The 24,368-nt window shown below is 41.2% G+C and overlaps 1 protein-coding gene across 5 annotated transcripts in view; it reads right to left on the reverse strand.

The window, feature by feature from the left end:
• Nucleotides 1-1,821: 1,821 nt before the first annotated feature.
• Nucleotides 1,822-24,368, reverse strand: part of arhgap12b (Rho GTPase activating protein 12b) — a 40,227-nt gene continuing 17,680 nt past the window's right edge. The window contains exons 3-20 of one of the 5 annotated variants that reach the window (XM_081697636.1): nucleotides 15,771-16,034; nucleotides 14,001-14,141; nucleotides 13,762-13,842; nucleotides 12,997-13,122; nucleotides 11,443-11,505; nucleotides 10,697-10,771; nucleotides 10,228-10,289; nucleotides 9,407-9,488; nucleotides 8,870-8,992; nucleotides 7,853-7,954; nucleotides 7,638-7,736; nucleotides 7,326-7,422; nucleotides 7,092-7,211; nucleotides 6,871-6,969; nucleotides 6,630-6,707; nucleotides 6,282-6,416; nucleotides 5,611-5,716; nucleotides 1,822-3,787 (exon numbers count right to left, since the gene is read on the reverse strand). In XM_081697636.1, the coding sequence (XP_081553762.1) occupies nucleotides 3,613-3,787; nucleotides 5,611-5,716; nucleotides 6,282-6,416; nucleotides 6,630-6,707; nucleotides 6,871-6,969; nucleotides 7,092-7,211; nucleotides 7,326-7,422; nucleotides 7,638-7,736; nucleotides 7,853-7,954; nucleotides 8,870-8,992; nucleotides 9,407-9,488; nucleotides 10,228-10,289; nucleotides 10,697-10,771; nucleotides 11,443-11,505; nucleotides 12,997-13,122; nucleotides 13,762-13,842; nucleotides 14,001-14,141; nucleotides 15,771-16,034 (2,028 nt within the window). In that variant the 3' untranslated portion in view covers nucleotides 1,822-3,612. The remainder of the gene's footprint in view (nucleotides 3,788-5,610; nucleotides 5,717-6,281; nucleotides 6,417-6,629; nucleotides 6,708-6,870; nucleotides 6,970-7,091; nucleotides 7,212-7,325; nucleotides 7,423-7,637; nucleotides 7,737-7,852; nucleotides 7,955-8,869; nucleotides 8,993-9,406; nucleotides 9,489-10,227; nucleotides 10,290-10,696; nucleotides 10,772-11,442; nucleotides 11,506-12,996; nucleotides 13,123-13,761; nucleotides 13,843-14,000; nucleotides 14,142-15,770; nucleotides 16,035-24,368) is intronic. The other 4 variants (XM_027008507.3, XM_081697637.1, XM_027008508.3 and 1 more) reach the window with 4 other exon arrangements.

Raw genomic sequence — 24,368 nt, forward strand, 5'->3', positions numbered from 1 at the left:
CATCTGTTTAAAATGCATTGGATTTTCCAATACGGAGCCATCAAGTCCGGCCATGCAAACTTCATTAACAAGCTTGGCCAATGACATTTGAAATGCTTGTATGATTATTTCAGCCAGGACCTACCTGCATGGGAACTTTAGTTTAAGCAGGCTTATGTTAGTTAAGAGGGTTCTAACAAAAGCCCTCAGGCACAAAGAGCAATGTTTTCACACTGGTTGGTATTGATGGTGATGTGAACACAGCCACAGTTGTGGGCAGCAGCATGAAAAAAAATTTCGACTACTGAATTACTTATCAGCTTTTTTTCTTAAAGTCAGTCAGCACTGTCAAAACACTTCTCAGTATGACACCCATTTATTGTCTTACCTCATTTTGTCATTTATTCACTCAAAAACAACAAAAAACAACTTAGCAGGTATTTAAGTGCATACATACTACACTAGCTAAAGACTGAACCAAGTGTACAAGTTATCCAGTACACATACAAGGTTGGTTTTAGACTTCTACAGACCCATACTGAGGCTAAAGTAGATGAATGCTTCTGGACTTGTGGGACACTCATAAGTGTCAGTGAAACCGATTGACTAGAGAATTACAGCTCATGAACCATGTTTACATTTATACAAGCATCTATAAAAGTAGTTACCTTGTCAAATAAAATTATTCCTCCAGCCTTCTGTGCACTTCACACATGCAAATGATCCTTGATGTTTCAAAGCAGTGGGACTGTCAAAGACAAATGAGAGCAGATTCGAGAGGAATGTTGATTTCAAGGGATCATTTTTGTTCTTCACTTTCTGTCGTCGTTGTTCGTCCCTCCCAACATTGGCTTTTATAGCTTGGCTGTAGTAGCCAGTCAATGCATGATAGTATAGTCTCCATGGACACAGCTGAAAATGATTTAAATGCTTCCACATGTTTCCTAATGAATCCGATTACTCAAATTAGGTGTGGCTTCAATACAGGAAACATAGAATTGACTCCTGAGACTTAAAGAATCTGATAGAGAAGGGAAGAAAAGCCCATCTCTGTGATACTACTTATGAAACCATGCACTACCTGCCAGTGGGGGTGTGTGTGTGTGCGCGTAGCACTGTAACAGAGAGAGCTTAAGCTCCAGGAGCTCTTGGGGGTGGTAGTTGGAGAGGCAGTCAATGAGTAATGTGCTGTTTGAGTGTTAGAAGAACACTCCAGAAGAAAGACAAAAAGAAAGAGAACAAGGTGATGAATGTTTTATGGGTCATAATGGTGTGCTCACATTACCTCCCCACACTTTGGCCTCCATGGACCTGAGAGGCCAGGAGCTTTCCTGGCACCCCTACCCAGAAACAAGCAGTAGCATATGGTGCACACGTCACACACCTCTAGGGCCCTGGCTGCTCAAGACTGTGGTCAGAGCTATGAATTATGGATCTGAACTAATTGTTTTTTTTTCATTTGGAAATTCTGATCCTGCCTCACTCTACCACACTAATCGTGGTCCTAAGCAGAGCTGTGATTTCATACCTGCTCGTCACTACTCCTGTTATCCAACCTTGCCTCCTGTTAAAACATAGGTGCAAACGCTACACAAAAGCTGATATAAAAAAAACAAAAAAACAAAAAACAAAAGGAAAATCCTCATAAGCAGAAAATGGTCTACTGCTAGAGACTCTGATATATTATTTCACTCACTGGCCATTTCGCATTTTACAAACATGGTGGTTTAAAAAAAAAAAATGTACAGAAGAGCTTACACAGATTGGAGTTAGGTTTAAAGATCTGAAAGAGAAAAACAAATGGAGAGAGAGAGAAGCAACCACAGAACAGCAACTACAGTGTGTGTGATTTGTTTTCTTTTTAATTAGGATTAGACATGTCAATGTCAGAAACAGTAGTTAGTCTCAGAATTACATTCAAAATGTGCTCTTCACAATGCATTGCTATGCCACCCTCTTTTTCCTGAAGCAATAATTAATATTTAATATTTATTTTCTTAGTAAATGTAATATTAAAGCAATTTTTGCACTTCAATTGCTATCAGCATTCTTAAACTGGTGCATCTAATGTTTAAATGTAATGTATACATATGCTCGTGAAATCTTATATTAAAAAAGGAGGGATTCACAATGCTTAACTGAACACAACAGAACAGTTTCCAGTACCTTTCCTGTGTTATAACATTCATTCTTATGTGGAAGCCAAGGAAAAAAGGTCGAAGTAAAGAGAGAGGGAGTATCAGAGCGAGCATCTCTATTGATCTGAAACCGTGCCGGCAAGAACTGAACACAAACTTCAACATCTCTCCTTTCAAATTCCAGTAAAACCAGAGTGAAAAAGAAAGGCATGGAGAGGGAAAGGCAGAAAAGCAGAGGAAGAAACTGAGAAGATGACAGCGAGGGATGAAAGGAAATGAGAGGACAGTAACCTACCACCAAATTTCTAATTAACCCCCGAGCACCTGCGGGTTGTTTCATTTCCCCTAATAGAGTCTTCCTGGAAGACTCTGCACTTCCAGTTGCTACTGTGTCATACGTTAACACGTCATCAAAACATTAACGCTGCCCTGCCCACAGGTGTGAACACATCATCACACATTTTTCTTCAAACTGCCGCTTTGTAGTTACTGGATGAGCGATTTAAGATGGAGGGTTTCTCCAAGCTTCTCCACAGAGGCACTCTGAGATCCTATTGGGTAGGAGAGGAGATGATGTGAGGAGATGAATAGGCCAGTAATCCAATAGCAATGGAATAGGGGTTGCAGTCAAAAAGGCAGATATTGTAGGCTTTTTGAGAACAGCAGAAAAGGATGAAGAACAAGTCCAGTAAGCCATGTCAATCTTTTTGAATGTTCACAATGACAGAAGTCCAGTTCAAATACTGACCATAAGCCATTACCCATAATTATCCATTATGAATTGGCTCTTTCTGTCCATTAATTAGTAGTCTTTGTGAAATAATACTGTCTTCCAAAACAGCCCATTTTCACTTTATTTCAAGTAAAAATGTTCGGAACCTCCAAGTACTGATTAGACAAGTGGGTTGAAATGAAATGCTGATCCAGTTTCAGGTTTACTTCATTCTTCAATATACACATACATGTCAAATAACTTCATATCCCATTATTCTCAGTTGACAGCAGTCTCATCCAAGACATCCATAGCGGTCAAGTCTTGAGTGTCGTCGTGATCAATGAGTAAACGTTTCCAACCTTCACAATAGCACAAATACAGGATTATCCACCATTTTAAATTCTTCAAAAGGTCCATCCAGCTTATTCTCAACCAAGAAAAGTAGCTCCTTCTCAGGAATGGTAAATAAAAAAATAAAAAACAAAAACAAAAAACCCAAAACAAATGGAAAAACAACAAACAAAAACTGTACATCAAAACTCCAAAAGCATGAAGTGCATAAAGTACCTTTCCCTGTTCTTGCATTCCAAACACTTTGAAACCATCACCATACAGTCATTCTTCACTCTATATGTTTTCTGTTAAGCTTGGTCCATAACAACTGAAGCCTGCTTTTGCATTTGCGCGGTGGATTGTGCAATGGTAATGTTTTGGCAATGTGTTCTCTGGACACATCTGGAGCAGGGGAGCATGGGAATTGTTGTACACCCAACACATGCTCTACCTGCCGAAGATGCTTTCATGTTCCAGTAGGATGAGCTCCACAATCTGGTTCTGGTAGACCATGTGCACGGCCATGTTGCCTGTCTCCGTCTCAGGTCGAAGGAGGGTGGGGCCAAACACGATGGCCACGCTCTGAGTAGTCATCCTGTTTGCCTCTCCGTGATCAATCACTCTGACAGGAAGCGAGAGAGAAATCCATATTTGGAAATATTTCTAGTATAGCAGTCTTTAATATCATCAGTAAACATGCATCGATAATATTATATACAAGCCTGTTTAGGGACTATAGGCGGTTATTTTCAGTTCTATCACATACTGAAAACAAAGCAAATCTAGACAACAGAACATACAGTATAAACAAAGAGATGTTGCTTTTGCCATCATATAAATATACAAATATGTAACAAATATTCCTGCAACAGTAAAATGTCAGAGCATGATGTTTATGAAACATTCTGCTTCTGTACTCGTGTTACAGTAGACCGAGTCATTTAAATGCAAATGGAGGCAAAAGCAAATGCCAGTCTGTTTGATGCGGTAATGACACTCTGAGCTCAGTTCACTACAGTGATCTTAAATGAACAACCGCATTCCTAACTGTAGCCCTCCTCTCTTCTGTTTACCTCTTCCCCCATCTGAGACTGGCCTCCGCAAGAGCACTATGTAAAGTTCTGTGGAGTGGTTCTACGCAGCAATCAATCAAAATGATGGAGATGATACACCTGCCTCAACATTACAGTGCTTACATGTAGCTTGAAGACCTCTCTGTCACACTGCAATCATGCTGTTTTTGAGAACAGCACACATTAGTGCTGGTTGGCCTTGGGGGACAGGGCCTGCCTTTTGTTTTGGCATGTTGTTTCACAAGAGCTAAGCAAAGTGGTCTAAACAACTGCACTGCACAGTGGAGATTCGTCTGCTCCGACACATTGCAAACACCAAGATCACGCTTTACTGGTACTAGTTATTGCTACCTAGTTATGCTTCCGGAATTCCGGAAAAGATTAACTTGTATTTGAAACACACCACATGTTAAAACATGGGAGGGTAATTCTATTTTAATTGTTTTACATGTTAAGATACTGTCTGGAAGTAACAGCCATATGATACCATAGAAAAATACATCGATGAAAGATCCAAGTCCTGCCTGCTCAACGGAAAGCAAACCTGACAAACTAACAATGCAATTATTGCACAGCTTGGCATGGTGAGATGTGCACAGTTTGCATGACAAATGAAGCTTCATTTAGAGTTTCAGAGCCACAAGAATGCACCTTTAAATATTAAGACAATAAAAGCAAGTCCCAAATATGGCACAGGTAGGGCATTATGAGCAATAGGACCCAGAGCCTTTTCTACTGCTTAATGCAAACAGGGATTATTGCATGCTCTATACACTGTAATGTAATTATACATTCAGTCACACACATACACGCATGCACACACACACACACACACACACACACACACACACACACACACACACACACACACACACACACACACACACACACACACACACACAAACACACACACACGCAGCAGCATTTAACTGCAGCACCTACCACAGCAGTCCATCTTTATGTAGTTTAATCAATCCACTCAACCTCTCTCTCCCCTCTTCCCCTCTGACTCTCTCCTTTTCTCCCTCTCATGATGATCACTTCAGCTTCATGCCATGGTGTCAGGAGGATGTGGTCTATCACCTACATTCCCCAGATCTCCCTGCCTCCCCTTACACTCTCTCATAATGATATAGTTGGCCAGCTTCCAGGTGGCTCTGAGTAATGGTGTGAGATAACTCAATACAGACAGCCTGTACAGAACACATGCCATACCCTGCTCATCTCTAACACACAAACACACACACTTACTTAGATCAGTACAGTCCTCCTTTGCAAATGTTAGGTTTCCAAAAAGCCAATATATATTACACCATTACAAGTCCCCTAGCTCACTGTGGTGAAGGTTGCCACACAGGAGGATTTTGCTTACTTTTTCAGATGTTTGAATAGCACTTGCATTGTTTCCTGATTCGGTTTTGGCAACTGTTTGATTAAATCTTTTATGCCTTGCACTCGCTGCTTGTAATCTGAGTTTTCTGGGGGAAAAAAAAACAAATAAAGCATAAACAATAACAGGATTAATATTGCATCTTGTATGAGAAGGTGCTCTTTAGACTGTTTAGTCAATGCTTTGACTAGTTTTTAGCAAAATATATCCAATACTGCCCACTTGTGGCTAGTGTTGTACACCTTTAAAAACATTTTCTTGCTATAAAAGAAAATCATAGAGAACTTGTATCAGATCCTTAGATCAGAGACAGATTAGAATAAAGGTTATGTACTGTATCATGTCATACTGAGCAGCTCTGCGGGGCTCTCAGGTTTCCTTTTATTGCGGTTGCTATATTTCCACTGAAATGTCCACACAACCCTGTAATACAGCTGAGACCTAGACACTCGTTCAGTGAGAGCTGTGTTTGGTATGCTCTTTGCCAGACAGCTTGTTTTATGATCTGGTTTAAAAACAAAAAAAACCCCACACCTTTCCTTAGTTTGGAAAGTTCTAAATGCTCACTCATTTAGTGCTTTTTGACACATTTGTGATCCAATTGTATACTTGGCATGTATGGGCATGGCTGTACATATATGAAAAGAACCCACTGATGGCATTAACAAAGTCATTGAAGGAAGCATAGGTGAAGAGAGGCTCTGGAAGCTCCCGGAAAAACATCTTCAGGGCACCCGTGGTCACATGAATATCCTCCCATTTACTGTCCTCTAGATTCACCTTCTCATCTGTCTCACACACACACACACACACACACACACACACACACACACACACACATCATAATGTGAGTGAATGATTTAGAAAAAAAATCTAAATATAGTAAATATCAGAAGATATGCTTAAAAATAGTTAAATTATCAAGCACCCATCATGTGTAAATATTTGAGAATGTTTTTTGATGTACTATTTATAAATACATAAACATGCATAGTTCATACCGTGATTTACAGCAAAACGTAGTTTTTGAATGACAGCCAGATTGCCGCTGACTCTGTACAATCCATCAATGTCTAAACCTGGAGACAATGAAAGAAATAATACACACAGACAGAGAGAGAGACACACACAGAGAGAGAGAGAGAGGAGTATAAATTTGCTGAATTTAACACCACAAGTGCCCTTAATCTATCTGCAGCAGGTTCAAATGACTCCTGATTCCATCTACTCATGGTGAATTACCTGACTTCTCTACATGCTCGATACACATTCGGACAAAGTCGGGTACTGAAGTGTTCTCCCTAGCACAGAGACTGGTTAGACTGCACCCAAACACCTGATCTGAAAACAAAGCAGAGAGAAGAATAAGACATTCGTTCTGCCCTGCCTGAGCATTATAAAACATACAGAAGAATACTGAATTAATTTAGATAATTTAGTGTGTGTGAGAATGTGTGTATAACCTTTGATATAGCCCTTGTCTCGGACAGCCTGTAAGGTTGGTCTTCGTGTGAGGAATTTCTTCAGCTTCACCTTGGTCTTCTTCTGATCTGATGATTCCAAACTGCCAGAACTCTTCATGACTAGACAAAGGAACACACACACACACACACCCCATTACGTGAGATGGAGCGGTGTGCCTGAGGTGTGAGGGCTAGCAAATGTGCCAGTGAGTGTTTTCTCTTCATCTAAATTACGTTTGCTTTTCTTCAACTCTCTGTGCTCTTTGTCTTGTTTTTCAGTCCCTGGCGACTCTGGCATGTCCTCTTCAATAGCTTCATCTGACTCCCAGGCCTACAACACACATAGCATAGATGCAAGCAAGCGCGCGTGCACACACACACACACACACACACACACACACACACACACACACACACACACACACACACACACAGCAATGAGAGAATAAAATGTTTGTGTGCAGTATCATTTGTGGAAAGAATTCAGTGTTGATATGCATGTTCTACATTTATATGCGTAGTGGCAAGAGAGTAGATTCTACTCACATGTGTATTGATGGTCTCAGCGAGTGTCTTGTACCAATCGGTGATGACACTGTCTATCTCGGACTGAATCAGCAGCTCTGTGCCCTGACGTGTCTTTAGCTAGGGTCATAAAGTTAAGTAAGGTCATTAGACATCGTCAATATTGGGAAACAATTTTAATGAGTTGAAAAGCATCGACCCCATCCTTAAACAAATTCCATTGCTAAAGAGTTTACCTCAAGGACATGTTTCTTGCTGGACTTCTCCTTGGATGCCCACTCCACTGAACCACCACGGAGGTCCACAGTGAACTCCGGCTTTGACTGGTTTCCTCCAAACTTCCAAGTGAAAACAGAGGTATGTAAAAATTCTGTATAAGGACAAGCTGATAAACTCATCGGTCCTCCAAGAGTCACCAGATATTAGAATTACAATACTTCATATATTTTTCATGTATGTTACATCGATGTTATTGTTACATCTTTGTTATTCTGTAACTGCAGAAGCAGGTTATGATCACAATTACCAAACGCTTCAGTTGCCCGTTAGTTTTAGATTATAGGGAAGGTCTAATAAATATAACTGTTAGATCAAGTTACTTGTTTACAAACTCAGACATAACCTGTCACAAATGGCTGGCCACACAATTTGTTCATCCAAAAGATTTAGCTTATATCCTACATTTGACAGGAGTATTCAGACACATTTTTATCCATCTTAGCAAAGCACAAGCCAGGCTCTCATCCTACATTTAAAACACTTAACTACAGTTAAAACTAGCTGTTTGACATGCAAAAAGATCTTTATGGAAATGTATGGCTCAGTGTATGGCTCAGTTCATCCCATTGTTTGACAGGAGGAAATGCATGCCAAAGCATGGAATTCTCAAGCATTTGCTGTAGAAACTTACCCCAAGAGAATAAATAATTTCATAACACATCTAACTCCTCTTTGAGTGAAAAGACCAATAGCAAGCACAAGGGAGGAGAAAATAAGCATGACAGACAAGCAGAAGGGAAGACATGCAAAGCCAATGTAATCAGGAAGCTCCATATAACGAGATCTTAGAACAGCTTTTAATTTTGAGTGAGGTTGATTGAAAAGTTAAAGAGAACAATTTGACATTGTTTTAAAATTCATAATGGGTTCTCAGTTCAGTATGCCTATATTAACACTACTCAGTACAGAAGCACCTTTTAACTGTTCCAAAATCTACTTGCAAGCTTCCTGTGTGGAGAGGCACTGACACATACAAAGGAAGGCTGGCCACGCCCAAAGTGCTTATAGGAGACCGCAGGGCGGGGCTTAACTGAACGCTTCCAGTTGCTTAGCAACGAGAGGAGGAGCTCAGGGAATGAGCCATTGCGGTAGTACGACTTTGAGAAAAGACAAGAAAGGAGGAGCAGGAAAGAGAGAGAGAGAGAGAGAGAGAGCGAGAGAGAGAGAGAGAGAGAGAGAGGAGAGAGATGATGCATGAACAGATTCATGGTCACAACACAGAGAGAAGGAAAAAAAAATAATATGAATAGATGAAATCACAGGCAATGCCCAACTCAGCAAAATAAACTCAATTGATTAACTCTAGTTTAAGACTAATTTGGTTCCAGCTGAAAAGGTGTACTCATTGCATAAATTCTACTTTATCTCAACTAGTTCAAGGAGACTGAGATAGACATGGTAACACACATTGCCACAACAGAGTCGCATCAACTGACACAGTAAAGGAGAATGAGTTAAAAAAAAAAAAAAGTTTTCGAGAGTAGCCAGTGAGTGCAAGAGGTCCAACATACCCAGCTGGTGGCGTTTGTCTGGCCCTTAGCAAAGAGCAGCGTGAAACCCTGCAGAACTGTCCAGGAGGATGTCCAGTTCTTCCTACAGGTGAGAGGAGAGCGTAGCATAAGTTGTTTTTTCTCTAGTTGTATATGAACATAAGCAAGGGGTGGTGGCTGCTGTTTTTGCTGAAACCTTTAAGTGCAGATCTGTTTCTTTTTGAAAATTTCAAACATTTGGCAAATTTATTCAGCCATTCAAGTATACACCTTTCCATTTTTCCATAAACCTCAGAGCTACTATTTATTTGTATCATTAACAACATTCTACAAACTGGTGACTATTTTTTGCTGGTTAAAACATGAGATTCTGAGTTGCATGCAGTTTTTAAGTGCAATAAATTTAACTCCATATGCTACTGGCCTACTCTCAAACAGCATGCTTTCTTGCATAAGATAAAGTCAAACTGTCAGTGAGCATGCAGTTAATTGCCACAGTTATGCAAATGATATGCACATATACATGGTAATTCCAATTATATAAAATTAATGAATAATCATTTGTGTAAAAGAAAATCAAAATATTTTCTTTAAGGGTAGTAAACAAAATAAGGAGCGAAAGCAGACTAGGAAATCAGATTATTCAAATTATTTTAATGCTGCTTTCACATTTTATTTATTTTAACTTATTAATACAATTACTCATTTTAATCCATATTAATATCTTTCCTTATCATAATACAAAATAGAACACATTGTTCAGTTTAACACAACCCAAGACCCCTACCACCAATCCCAATAACAGCACTCATACAACTGAAACATTCTCATGCAGACAATACCTGACTTTCTTCCCATTCTCAGTGATCTTGGTGACATTGAGGACTCCACACTTTTCTGAGGGCTGAGGAGGAAAGATGAAATTGAACCAAGACAGAACCACTCAATGACATGTAGCAACACCAAACTTACTAATCATCCAGCGATGGATTCAATATATTGCAGGTCATGCAGGAATGTCATCAGCAAAATAATCCAAGAACTTCAGAAATTAGGGATGATCTGGGCAGTTAAATCCTGCATCATTTCTCTCAGTGGTAATATTTACAAAACAGTTAATGATGGTTCAATAAATAGTGATTACATCTTAATATCTACACATCCAGAAAGAGCACGAATTTCCACAATTGCATCCATTCTGAGAAACTCCTCTCTCACGCATACATGTCCGCATGCACACACATACGCATACATGCATGTAAGTGACAATGAGGTAAGCAACAACACCCTCACACACACACATATACTAACTGTAGAGGAGTGTTTAGGTGAGGAGGGACAGGAGTCAGGGGAGTCAGGGGAGGTGTGTTTGGTGGTCCCAGACTCCTATAAACCAAAAACAGAAGAGAGAGAGCATGTTAGCTCAGTGGAGGATGAGTTAAAGACTGGAGGAGTAAGTCTGAAGGAGTCACACCAAAAGAGGCAGTCTGAAGGAACTGAGCTTTCTGCTTAACCAATGGCAACAACAGCAAACTGTATATTATATATAAAATATAAAATTATTGACTCATTATTTTTTATATATATATATATATATATATATATATATATATATATATATATATATATATATATATATATATATATATATATATATATATATATTACATTACACACACACACACACACATACACGCGCAAATGTTAATAAACTGAAAGTGAAAAGCATGCAAAAGTTAGGTTTTTTTTCCCTAAATTATAAGTAGTGAGCTTCAGGCTACATCAGGGGTTAGTGTGATTCTACATGATTCAATATTAATCAATCATTTCTCTCTCTCTCTCTCTCCCTCACACACACACACACAGACAAATGGTTGAGCGGTTACATTCTTACCAGAATGTGACTGCTTTTTTAAAAAAAAAAAAAAGGTTTTTTTTATTATTTATTTATTTTAAATGTACAACATCTCACTGATTTTCTTAGAAGCAGTAGGACTAAAATCAGGGGTTGCGTAAATCTGATTGGTCATAGCTCAGCAAGGGTTTTAGACACTAACTTGATATCTGTACAATGATCTGGACAGGCGCGCCGCAGAAAACCGCCTGCTTTTGAATGACAGCTGTAAAAGAATAATAATGTAGATGACTAAATTGTTGCCATTTTATCAAGTTTACTTCCACCTAGTAAACTCTTACTTCAAAAAATGTTTTGGTATCTCTGTGACAACAAAAAAAGGCAACACACCCATCTGGTACAAAATGCAATCCATTATGAAATGCAATTTAACAAAGGATGTCTCCAACACTGGCAGATGCTCCATTTCAACATCTGATCATTTCAGTATTCTCTTTCAAATTCTTCATCTGGATGCCACGTCTCTCTCTACAATTGCTTGCTCCCAGGAGCATACCAACACCCTCCATCACACTGCCATACCCACACTGTTCCCAGAGCAGGACCACGGACAGCACCGTACCATTCCAGCACCACTGTGGAGGCCACAGCTGGAGAGGAGAGGTGATACGGCATGGCCAGGTATCAGCTGCTCCCTTCCCCAAGCCCCTCACTGCCAGCAATGGCAGCTGCATAGCAGGTGTCCTAATGCCACAAAAGCCTCAAATATCAAGGTCATTGTTGCACTACAGGTAAATAAAAATGGTAAGGTGCAGGTGCACCTGCCACACCTACTAAGAGGGCTCAAATTGCACATAAACTCTCAGCATGTGGCTTAAAGCTTAGAGGTTAAAAACATCATCCATGTAGAGCAGAGGGAGTGGTCAGAGATTTGTGGATCATTTTCTGGTGACACTTCAGGAAACCGAGCTTTGTAAATAAGGGTTACACACAGTGGCCAGCGATACCACACGGTGGCCAGCCGTTCAGAAGAGGAGCTGATCTGAGGTCAGGCTACCACACATCAAAGCTCATCAGTGTGTGCCAACACCCACAGAAACTCACTAACAGCTAACCTGGGCAGCTGAGTGAATCCACACCATGGTGACCAGCACTGGGAGGTGAGAGCAGCAAAGGCACCTAATTGTCTTTCAGATGGCATGCTGGGATTCAGAGTAAAGAGCTGCAGGAATCTGCACGAGATGTATTTTTAGTCTGTATTATTATCCACAAAGAGCAAACCAAATGAGTATGACCTCTACGACCGGAGCATGCTTCAGACGTACTCAACACATGCCTCAGCACAATAAAATAAACATAACAATAACTCGCCATGATTTGACTCCCACCATGATAGGTCCAGGTGACACCTGTGATGGTTTGCGTATAGTTTAATGAACTCCTTGTCAACTACATGTCAGGATCCGGGATGGCACGGAGGGTGGAAGCATGCAGCTGCGCAGGGCTGGATTAGGTGGCGAAAGTGGCAGGGCTCAGCAGGAACGCTGCGGGAGCCGATTAGAGGAGATGTGCTCAGCCTTGGTGCACTTGCTGGGTACAGGACTACCAGTATTTACTAATGCCTTCTCAGGATGGCAGGACAGCAGCACAACAGCTCAAACGCAAGACATCCAAGCAAGAAGACTAAAACCCAGCACAGATGCCATGTCAGGCTCCATGTCAGGTTCACACTCTAACTGCATGTGCACGGATATACCTTTTCACTATGGTCTAGTACACAGGTGCTGTATCTCCACTTGGTCAGAACAATAGGATCTGGCTGCTTCCTTTCCAGACTGTAGCTTTTAGGAGCTTCTCCCAAGTTTGGAGGGGAAAGATTGTACTGTTTTGAGAGAGAGAGAGAGAGAGAGAGAGAGAGAGAGAGAGAGAGAGAGAGAGAGAGAGAGAGAGAGAGAATAATTATGGAGAGGGTTAGAGTGAGAAAGAGTAAAGTAAATCAGAGACCCTTATGTGGCAAAATAACAAAAGTACAAGCACAAAATAAATCCTGATCAATCACACACTGTTAACCAAGTGTGAAAATAAACAGGTGAATCCTGGAATTAGAACCCCAGAAGCCTGGAACTAGAACCGTAAAACACTACCTCCCCTTCCTCACCCCATCCCCAACCCCTCCTCAGCTTGCAGCTAGACAAAGTGTCAAGCTCTGTGTGTGTGTGTGTGTGTGTGTGTGTGAGTGTGTGTGTGTTTAGATTAAAGAGAGAGTGTCATTTTTGATTGGATGGAATTCTGTACATCACTGCTACTGCATGCCAGACCACAGAGAGAGTAGATCAAAAAGAGATGAAGGATTAGCAGTACTGTCCATACATCTGCGCATCTCCAGAGGTAAAGTATAAGAGCACAAACAGACAGACAGAATGCTTAAATGTTGGGGCACAAATTTTATGCTTTTGCCCTGTAGTTGAACTGACATCATGAATATCTCTCAGCTGCATGTGTGCATGGTGTCTTTTCTTACTTTAGGGAGCTCCCACTCAGAGCGGGATCCATCAGCAATGTAATAGTATGGCCTGCCCTGCTCATCCACATGCTTTATCCACTACAACACAACACAGAATAGCAACAACTAAGAACGAGTACTAACCCTGTGGGACAAACAGTAATACAAACTTCAGTCTTAGCCCCAATCTATTAGTGCTGCGAAGTAAAGTAATAGAAATGTATGATTTACTACATTTAAAAAGAACGGACTTGCACCTTCTCATTGTTGTATTCACACACATAGAGCGTGTGACCATATTCATCCAGTTCTTCTGACCAGCCTCTAGGGGGTGATCCATACTGACTGTCTGACTGACTGGAGTGAACACTGGGACAGTTCTCTTCAGAGGACAGTGGCTGAAAAAGAAGGGGGAGGATGGAGAGAGAACCAGATTAATCAGCTAAAGTCATTCAGGTTTATTTGTTTACTATACAAAACTAAACGTCTATACCCATTTTAAATGTAGCAATTGTCTACTGACAGTATCAGTCAAGTACTAGGTATAAAGCAGAATACTTCTTAGGTATGTACATGTACAGGTATGTAGTTACAGGTTCTTTTGCTCTGCCCCAAAAAAGTTTTTCTTTGGTTTATTAGTGTTACACTAATAAGTGTGTGTGTGTGTGTGTGTGTGTGTGTGTGTGTGTGTGTATGTGTGTTTTACTACAGTCTTTAACACTTTGTAACATGTTAAAGTGACCATGTATAGCTGTATACATAACACCTACATTGTATCCAATACTTACAAATGCAAGTTTCCCAGTACACGGTACAGCTTTGCTATTACACTTATTAACCCCAAGATGGCAGTGTTTGACTATAAATACTCTGGATATAACATAAGATACATTTTCTTCTAATTCAGAAGAAGATCAGTGCACAAGCATGCAGCACGCACCAACACACATGCGCTTTCTCACTGTCTCTTTCTACTTTCAACCAGAGGACACCCAATTGTCTTCTATCTCTGTTATACACTTGCCCAAGTGTCCAACCTGACAACATAGAAATATGACACTGAGGAATTCCTCTGTTATCATGTATACATCACATTACCGGGGTACACATTACATCTTCACTCACACATAAGGATGTACACGTGTGTGCGTGAAGCTAGGTCAGTTACAGTCTGGTGAATTTTAAATATCTTAACAGGGTTTCTAAAGGATTAAATTTAGAATAGGGACCTACTTCAACCCTGGCCTAGATAAAACAAACACTATATGTGCACACTAACTTTTAGACAGTAGTGAGCTCAAAAAATGAAGAGGGTTGGCATACACAGCATGGAGAGCAAGGCTGGGCGATACTGCACTGCCCACGATAACTCCGATGCAGTTTCACACAACATCGGCATTGTATGACTGACGTAACAGTTACGCCACTGCATACTGCGCGTGCATATTACTTATAAGAAGCAGTCCTTCAGACTCAGATGGGATGTGTATTTTTGCGTATACATGTGTGCGTGCGTGTAAGGGTATGTCCAAAGTGTGTGCTGCGAGATGCTGTGGCGGTAACTTGTGTCCATGTGCATATGGTAGAGGCCTACCTAAGTCTCAGGTGAGTACAGCCTACTTACAGCTCTTAAAGCCTTAGAAGTAGTTGGTGTCTACTACTAAAACCATTAGTTAAGGAATTTTGTAAAATCATGATGTAGATGGTGGAGGAAATGCCTGTGAAGTGAACTGCACATCATTGCAGATTATTATTAAAGCTTCCCTTTTATCCTCCCCCTTTTCCACTAGTGACAGTAAATTGGAACTCAATTGCCAAACTATGTTAGCTCAGCATAATCTCCGTTTTCCATCTCTTTTGTCATCAAAATTATGATGATTCACAATGTTTGTTACATTTTAGCTCGTTAGCTGGTGCATAGCCCCTACATTGAACCCCAGTCCTACTGTGCTGCATATAGTATTTTTTATTTTTCACATACGTGTGTGTTGTGTGTGTGTGTGTGTGTGTGTGTGTGTGTGTACTACCTCCATGTCGCCAGTGTTGGCCACGTCCCCGCGGCCAGCTCCATTGTGATCTCGTGAGCGCGGTGGTTTCCAGGTCCTCTCCTGGGTGCTGCGGTTGTAGTAGAAATGCCTGCCACTCGCATCCTTGTGGGTCTCCCAGTCCCCCAGTATGTGCAAGGGAGAGGAGGCGGGCACAGGGGGCAGAGAGGACTGAGAGATCTTCAGCTCCTTTAGGTTGGTGTAGACAGGGGACTCAGAGCGGCCCTGTCCACTGGGGGACACCGTCTGTGGGGCAGAGAGAGGGGAATTAGGGATTTAGAACCAGGTAGCTCTAGATAGTCCAGAAAGATGCCATCTTTGATTTCTGTGTATGGATTAAGGAGACCAAAAGCACAAAACCTTTACAAATCAGGACACAAAGCCTCAGTCACATGCTGTATATATGATGTAAAGGGGTTACTGAACGTTGAAGGGACTTTGGGAGCAGATTGAGAGCTATGTGGACGTTTGGCTCTAATCAGGCCAAGGAATGTTGGCTAATTCTACTGCTGCTGTAGGCTACTTCCAGCCAAGCCTTGCTGAAGCCACTGTCTTGAACAGAGAAAGAGAACGGGTGAAAGAGACAGAACGACAGAATTAAAGGAAATGAAATGAAAGGAAAAATAAAAGAAAGAAGAAACATACATACATACAAACAAACCGAATAAAAGCCTAAACAGAAAAACTAATGTATAAAAACAAACCAGAAATGCTATTGTACTTTACAGGTATGACAGTATGAAGCACATCAGTGTCAAAGCTAAAATGAAAATTAAATATGCAAAATGGTAATGTATTTCTATGTTTAATTCTAATTTAACATAACAGATATGCAAGTTTGGGCCCAAAATTCAAATTCACTAACTCAATAAAAAGACACTTTATATTAAATAAATACAAACATTAAAATGTAGTTCCCAAAACTGTAATATTTATAATGCAATTATCCAATAATGGTTTCAAAATGATGATTACTGAAAAGTAAATTGCCTTTTCCTTTCATATGCAATTGCACTGAGTAACAATGCACTAGAAACTGAATTCGATTACATGCAAGAGTCAACTGTTAAAAGAGAAACCTCGTCTCTCCTTTTCACAGTTACAAATTCTCACCTACTGCACTAGTTCTGTGGCAGAACAGATGTGAGAATACATTCAGAGCAGACTGCATTTGAATTTCCACAGACTTCCACCCATCAATCAGCCGAGCAAGGAGGGTTAACAACATGCTTAGTGCTATAGGTGACGTTTGAGACAGGGCAGCTGATGAAATCGGACGAGTGCCAGTGGCAGATTAGATGGAGGAGAGTAATGGAGACCAGCTTCATATACAATCCGTGTGAAACCAACTGTGCAGGTGTCAAAATTCTCCACATTTTCCACCTTAACACAAGCATTGCCATCATATTTTTTAAAAGTTACCTTTTCCACCAAGGATAAACCTGCCATGACTAGTCCAAATGTGCATACACAAGTGGGAAATTTAAATTCATAACACATGAATACATTGCTATTTTGCATATTACAGTTATCATTTGAAATCTGTCACTGATATGCCTCCATAAGAAAGAGAGGAAAGAAACATAAAGGATGCTGCCATAAAATTGAGCTGCCTGGCAACAAGACAGAAGTGTGGGATAGGAGAGGAAGTGCTGCTCTGGAAACCAGACATCACCCAGAGACAGATTTCAGCAGTGTGTCCATCTACAATTGGACTTGTCAGTCATTCTCGAGTTCCAACCAGAAGTGGGTTACCATTTCATGGGATGAAATGAGAATGCAAACCATCAATTGCAAAAAAAAATGAACCGGCAGTTTAGTGCGCACAGCTTTCATCAATGGCACTACAGTGTGTTACGAAAAATGTAAAGTGGGTTATGAAAGCTTATGCTTCGGTGGTAGTGGGCAGCAGGAGAACAGCCCTGGCATACACGGGCAGCACTTTCAGAACGAAAAGTCGCTTTGGCCAGAAGAGCCCTCGGAAAGCAGAACAGTGGAAGGTAAGAATGAAAATGCACTGATGCCAGAAACAGCTTGAGCAGGAGCACAACAATGACAGGACAGCCAGGAGGATGAAGAGAGAGGGAAAACAGAGGACTTGGAATGAGACGAGGAAGACGCTCTGATAGTTTTGATGATCACAGCGTATTGTAGTGTATGGGTGGGCAACATCAGAGCAGACGGCAGGATTAACAGCAGGTCAGACTTGATCTGGCCTCAGCCATTAAGGAGCAGCAAGTGAAAGCCAACAAGGCATGCAGGTGCACTGGGACCTCAATCAGAAATCAGCCCCAAATGCCCAAAAGGAAGTGAGGTTTCAAACAACTACCCATTACACATAAAAGAATAAAACATTTATATTGTTTCTTTGTCTAAATGCATCTATGATATGGTTCAATCTCAGTCTCTCTCTCTTTCTCTGTGTGCGCATGTGTGCATCAGTGAGCATCTGCTTATGTGTCTGAGAAATTGGAAACCAAAATGAAAGGCAGCCAGTGTCTGATCAAAGGCCCCTAAGTGAGAGATCTGAGAGGTAATGATAAGGGTCTCTGCATCTGCAGGTCTGGCAGTGTACAGAGTGCACAGAGACAGGGAGGACATCCATAATCACAAACAGCCCGTTATCTCTTTCAACGTAAAAAGCCCCAGCCCAGGAATTTCTGGCAGGTGCCATTTTCTGAGAAGGATGTAGCTGAATTCAGACCGCTCCCACACGGAAACACATGGAGCTTCCTGTCATACTGAAATAACACCACAAGCTTTCATGGTGGACTCAAAGCTACATTCTTTAGTATACCGTATGACTCCTGAGTCCCAGAAGAGATTCGTGACCTTTTGTTTCTCATCTCCCTACCTTCACTGCGACACATGGGCAGCATGCTGTGTTTCAATAAATTCCTGGCTTCCACAGTCCCCATATGTCCTGTTTTCATTGCCATAACACATGAATGCATTATAGCAGGGATCTATTCTATCTAGCTATTAGATAATGAAGAGAAACATTAACAAAGCCAGATATTCTCAGTCTGCTTTTAAGAATCTTTCCCCCTGAATATTCTGTTCAGGGTATAAATGACACACCTCGGCCTAAAATCAAAGTTTTTATAATTAAATAGTGCAAAAAAAATGAAGGATCACTGAAAGCTGTTAACTTTAAACAACTTTCAGAGCAGAAAAAGTTGACTTACAAAGCAAGTAAATTGCAGAAGCAGTTTATTTATTTGTATGTTACAAACTAAAAAAAAAGTAAGTTCTAAAGTGAAGTGCAACTCAGTTTCATACTATTGTGCTGTACTGCCTCAGTGCCACTCTCAGACATACTTCATCCCAGTGCTGCAAAGTGCTAGTGTCTCCCCCTCTGTGGTTTTTCATCCTTATTCCTCTTCTATATCACAACGCATGCATAAATACACAAGCAGGCATGTGCACCAACACACATCAACTTAACCATTATACTGAACAGACTTCACTTATCCATAATACACTCAAATTACACCGTCTGCTACCGTCATGGCACGTGTATGGTCTGGCTGAAGAAAGTCACAAAGCCTATAACTTCTCACTTCATTCAGTACAAAAGCACAGGGCAGTTTCCCCAAATTGCCACTAGGGGTCTATAAGTATCTACTGAAACTAGGAGGACTTTTGAACAAAGATGGTGATACAGTAGATTCCTCACCCTTCTAGCCCTCCCTTGTGTACACACACACACACACACACACACACACAAAAGAGACAAACAGACTGTCCATCTTCTCCATCTTTAGCTGGCGCTCCTTGCTCTGCTCTACACTTCTCTATATCATAGCTGTGTATGGATGAACAGCTTAACTTACATTTCCACATGACTGGCTTACAGTCAGTACATATCCACTCAGACCCCCTATAGCACATCTGTGACACCTTGCATGCACACACCCACCCACCCCCACCCTCAAAAACACAAATCAACCAACCCACACCCCCTTCTGCCCAGAGCACGTGTAGCATCTCGTGTGCAGTTCCAGATTCACCATCTAATATAGTAGACATATACACGTGTGTGTGTGTGTGTGTGTGTGTGTGTGTGTCCTCAAAAACCACAGTGCAGTTTCAATCCAAACAGTGCATTATGCCTTGTGAATTTAGACATGTGTAGAACAATTTAGCTTGCAGTGTGTGGAGGTGTGCATTATTTGGTGTATGTTATTTAGCTTGCAGTGTGTGGAGGTGTGTGTTTAATCAGTACAAGTCCATGATGATGTTTAGCTCTTTTGAACCATGTTGGCAGTTTGGCTGATGGTTCATTTCATGTCACACAAACCCATATAGCGTAAGAGGGAGACAGAGTGCTTCTCAAAACACTCCTGTTGTATTAACTACACCCCTTAGAAAGACTAGTTTATTATAAAACTGAATCTCAGGATTACTACAAATAAATATCAAACTGAGCCACAGAGACATTGGACAAAATTGTGAACGTGTGTGTTGGATGAAGATGGTTGCTGGAGAGAGATGGCTGTACTGCTACAATGTTTACTAATGTACCACACTTAAAAATGCACATATGTAAACGATAAAGAAACAGAGATAGAGAAATGTCATTTGAGTAGTCACAGCCTGCCTCTTCACTCATTCCACTCAGATCTATAAAACAGAAGGATTTTATTTGAAGTAATGCACATAAATTTATCCTGGCAGATAATTGCTTAGTAATCTGCACCAGCTCTAATGCAGGATTTGACAGCCATTCTGAGCATATATGCAGGAGCAGCCCATGTTCCAGATCCTGGGTCAGGATGACAGAAGAGAGTTTCAAGAATGATTTACTTATTTTAAAAAAACAAAGCAGCCAATCTAGTAATCCATTTAATACTTTGTATAAATTTTTCAATATTAAGAATACATTTTCAAAAAGATCTTTACAGGCATTCAACGGTAATCTTGGTGGTAATTGGTGTTCTGATCCTAATTTATACTCTACATGGCAGAAGAATGCAAGGCAGCAAGAGTTTGTAGAAATATAACACAAGAGCTCAAGATTGTATAGTGCGTGTGTGCGTGCATGCTTGTCCTGAGGACAGCTTTGATGCTGAATCCAAATCCACTAGAGCAAAAGGTTCATCCCACCATGACTGCAAATCTCTTCTCCCTTATTGGCTCTCATGTTCCCCCCTCAAATCCCCTCATTAATTATTCAGACAGAAAATACTTAGTTTCAGAGGACTCTGATTCTGCCATGTACATGCCTCTGCCGTCCCGCTCACCTGCCTTCCGTGTCCCACATTCCCACCCAAAACATTCCCCCGTAATTTAGGACAAAAGTATACATATGGTATATTTAGTTTAATCATTCAAGCATTATATCAAGCTCCACTCGATAGACAGTAAGAACAATACCATCTTTGTGAACAGGCAACAGACCTTTTTGCCGGGTCAATTTTTTTTGTCACTCAGAGTTTCCTTGAAATTATGCACCTGCAGCAAAATTCATGCTTCATTACACAGAACCGTTTCTCTTGCTCTGGCTCATGTGTCAAATTTCAGCCTAGATATAGTAAACGTGTTTGTTGATGTTACCTGAACGTTTTGATTGTAAGTATTCATGAGTGTGTGTTAGAGCTGCATAGAGCAGTGTCAGCAACAGATGGGGCTACAATCCTAATCCTGACCTCTCCGACCTGTTAAATGACCTTAAATCTGGTACAGACCTTCGACTGACTCACAGACACAAAGTGACTAGCAAGAGCAGCACGGGGGCCAAGCCTCACCCTCAGCCAACACAACTAACAGTTACCACACAGGAGAACCAGGGCAGGGAAGCAGGACGAACAGGCAGACAACCTGCAAAATTAAAACAACTTCTCCCAGATACCACAGACAGACTTAAAAAAAGCAAAAACAAAAACAACCAAACAAACAAACCCCCCACAAAGACAGCCCAACAGAGCAGTGCAAACAACAAATTACCCTCCCTCTTTGCAGACACATTCACAGACCCATCAGGGCTTCTGACCACAACATGCTCTGTATGATTGGGTGGGGGTTGGGAGGCTGGGGGCGGGGTCAAAACACTGCTAGGGTGCCTTTGGTGGCTCTGTGGGTGGAGCTGAGGCCTACAGCAGCTAGATGCTAACGCCACACAGGGCAGCTGAGCAACTGAATATATTTAATGATACTGGGAAGGTCAACATTAAATCTAAAAGGGTTTGGCAAGCTTCATTTTCATTCATTTCACTGAATTTAAATTCTCCCCAATATATCAGCAGCATGCTGTCTGAGCAAAGGGGCCCCTATATCTACTGTTTATAGATCTGCATTGTATCTTTTTTTCAGCTTTTTTTAGTTAATGTGCAGTCTCCTCTTCTTGCATGTCAATGCATGTGTGCTGGCATGTGTGCATGCGCTGTACTTCCCTAAATATTACAATAATAAACTCTGCTTCATGTTACACATCAGTGTTATTGCAGGGTAGAGTATTACATAGAGTTTATATAGCAGCACATTTGGTTTTGAAGTTCATTCCTAACCATGCACACACACACACACACACACACACGATCCTTAGCACAATATCAGCCATGATTAATTTACAGTAAATACTGTAGTACTGTTGCTGACAGCAGTAAAACAACTGCTCTGTGTGTTTAAAGTCTGAGCGTGCCACAGTGAGCACATCAGAATTTCTTCATTGGAGTTTAGGTAGCAGAAATAAGCAAGACTATATGACTAGTGTCTGTACGTCTCACACACACACACACACACACACACACACACACACACACACACACTTCTTAGGTTTCCAGACAGGACAAAAACATTGACACCACATTCTAGTTTAGAGGTTTGCAGTTTCTCTCTTTAAAAGAACACTAAAAGGAGACAACAGCTCTTGGTACAGACCAAACAATGGCTATTCAGCCAGGCCTGGTCACAGCTTCAGAACTCACAATGACAAGACAACAAGGGTGGTGGTGTTGGTAGTGGTGGGGTGGAGGTCAGAGGACAAACAGGGTTATGAGAAATGGTCACACACCACATGGTTACTCGACTTATTTCCCACAATTAATTTGCTCTTAATAAAAGCACCAGAGTAACAGGTGTTTGTGTGGTAAATCTGTCCATGGCTGTCCTGAATAGACATGTAGCATGGGTCTTTCAAACAGAATATAGTGTCCCTTTTCAGGGGCTTGAAATCACAGAATCAGCACTCTCACCCTCTCTCACACACACACACACACACACACACACACACACACACAGTCTCAAGTCATGGTCTAATCAGTAGAGTGCTCCTGTGGACTGCAGTGATGCAACACTCCCTCATCTCTCCGCTGCCAAAGCCTCATCGCGCATGTCCTTTCTGAAAGCGGCCGACATCATCCCATTCCCCTTTCACATTCTATGTTCAACAGAATATTTAGCAGAGGTCAAAACAGGCTCGCTTTTCAAAAGTACATGACTCACAAAGAAGCCAACAGTCCACGTGCCCACAGCGTCTGAGCACATGAGCAAGGCCCCACTGCCTATCTGGGTCTGAAGCGTAGACCCACCAGCGCTGTGTCACGGCTGCAGCCAGCACGCAAACCCATGCGATCTGCAGCTCTGCCTCACTCCATTACTCTCAGCGTCCCCATTTCTGCAATCATTCTGAACCACTCACGCAGCAGGGCTTTGCAGGCAAGAGAACGTGGCAACTTTAGACACAGGGCCCAAGGACCAGCCCTACACAGCAGGAGAAATGGGGAGAAAGAAAGACCTTGTGAGAAAGAGGAGCGCAGCAGGCACAACAAGGCAGGCAGATGCAGCTTTGAGCTCAGATGGAGCATCTTAATAGCTATATTTAGCACCAGCTGAGTTAACTTTAAATAGGCTCACTCATTAGGTCACCGTCCTTTGTGTGGGAGTGGCTGAGAAAGAGTGAGTGAGTGTGTGTGTGTGTGTGTGTGTGTGTGTGAGAGAGAGAGTGAGTGAGAGTGCACGTATGAGAGAGAGAGGTGGTAGAGAAAGTAAGACTTGTGTCTCTGAGTGCTGGGGGTCTGACATCACTCCACTGATGTCAAAGGTCATGGCACCAAAGGTCACCAGAGTTGCAGTTCACATGCTCCAGAGAATGTGGGCAGTATTTGATCACCTGCAGAGCATGTGAGGGAGCAGTGTGTGAAGTGAAAAATCAACAAACTAAAGGAAAGAAATGTGTCAGGCTATATAATGTTTTTTTTTTATGTTGTTTACTTGAAAACAAACAAAAATGTCCCACTATGAAAAACAAACGATAAAATGCGGTTTGTCTGGTAAACTTATGGAGATTATGGGTATGACTAAATTTAAATTTGTGCAATTCTCAGGCCAGAGGTGGACTGCAATTTAAAAACAAAAGGAATGCTATTCTTTCTGTTGCTCTGAGAGTCAAAGGAATGTCCCAAAAATATACTTCACAATATAATCATCATCATCATCAAAAAAAAAAAAATCTTCCTTTAAACACAACTGTAACAAAAATATGTCAGTATTTTGTTTTATTCAAAACAATAGACCATTAATTCATCCAAAATAACAGGAGCATTCCCACCTTGGACAAGTAAAGCCCAATACCTGCAG

The sequence above is a fragment of the Electrophorus electricus genome, chromosome 15, assembly GCF_041902795.1.
Source record: "Electrophorus electricus isolate QZ-2024a chromosome 15, ASM4190279v1, whole genome shotgun sequence".
Classification (NCBI taxonomy): domain Eukaryota; kingdom Metazoa; phylum Chordata; class Actinopteri; order Gymnotiformes; family Gymnotidae; genus Electrophorus; species Electrophorus electricus.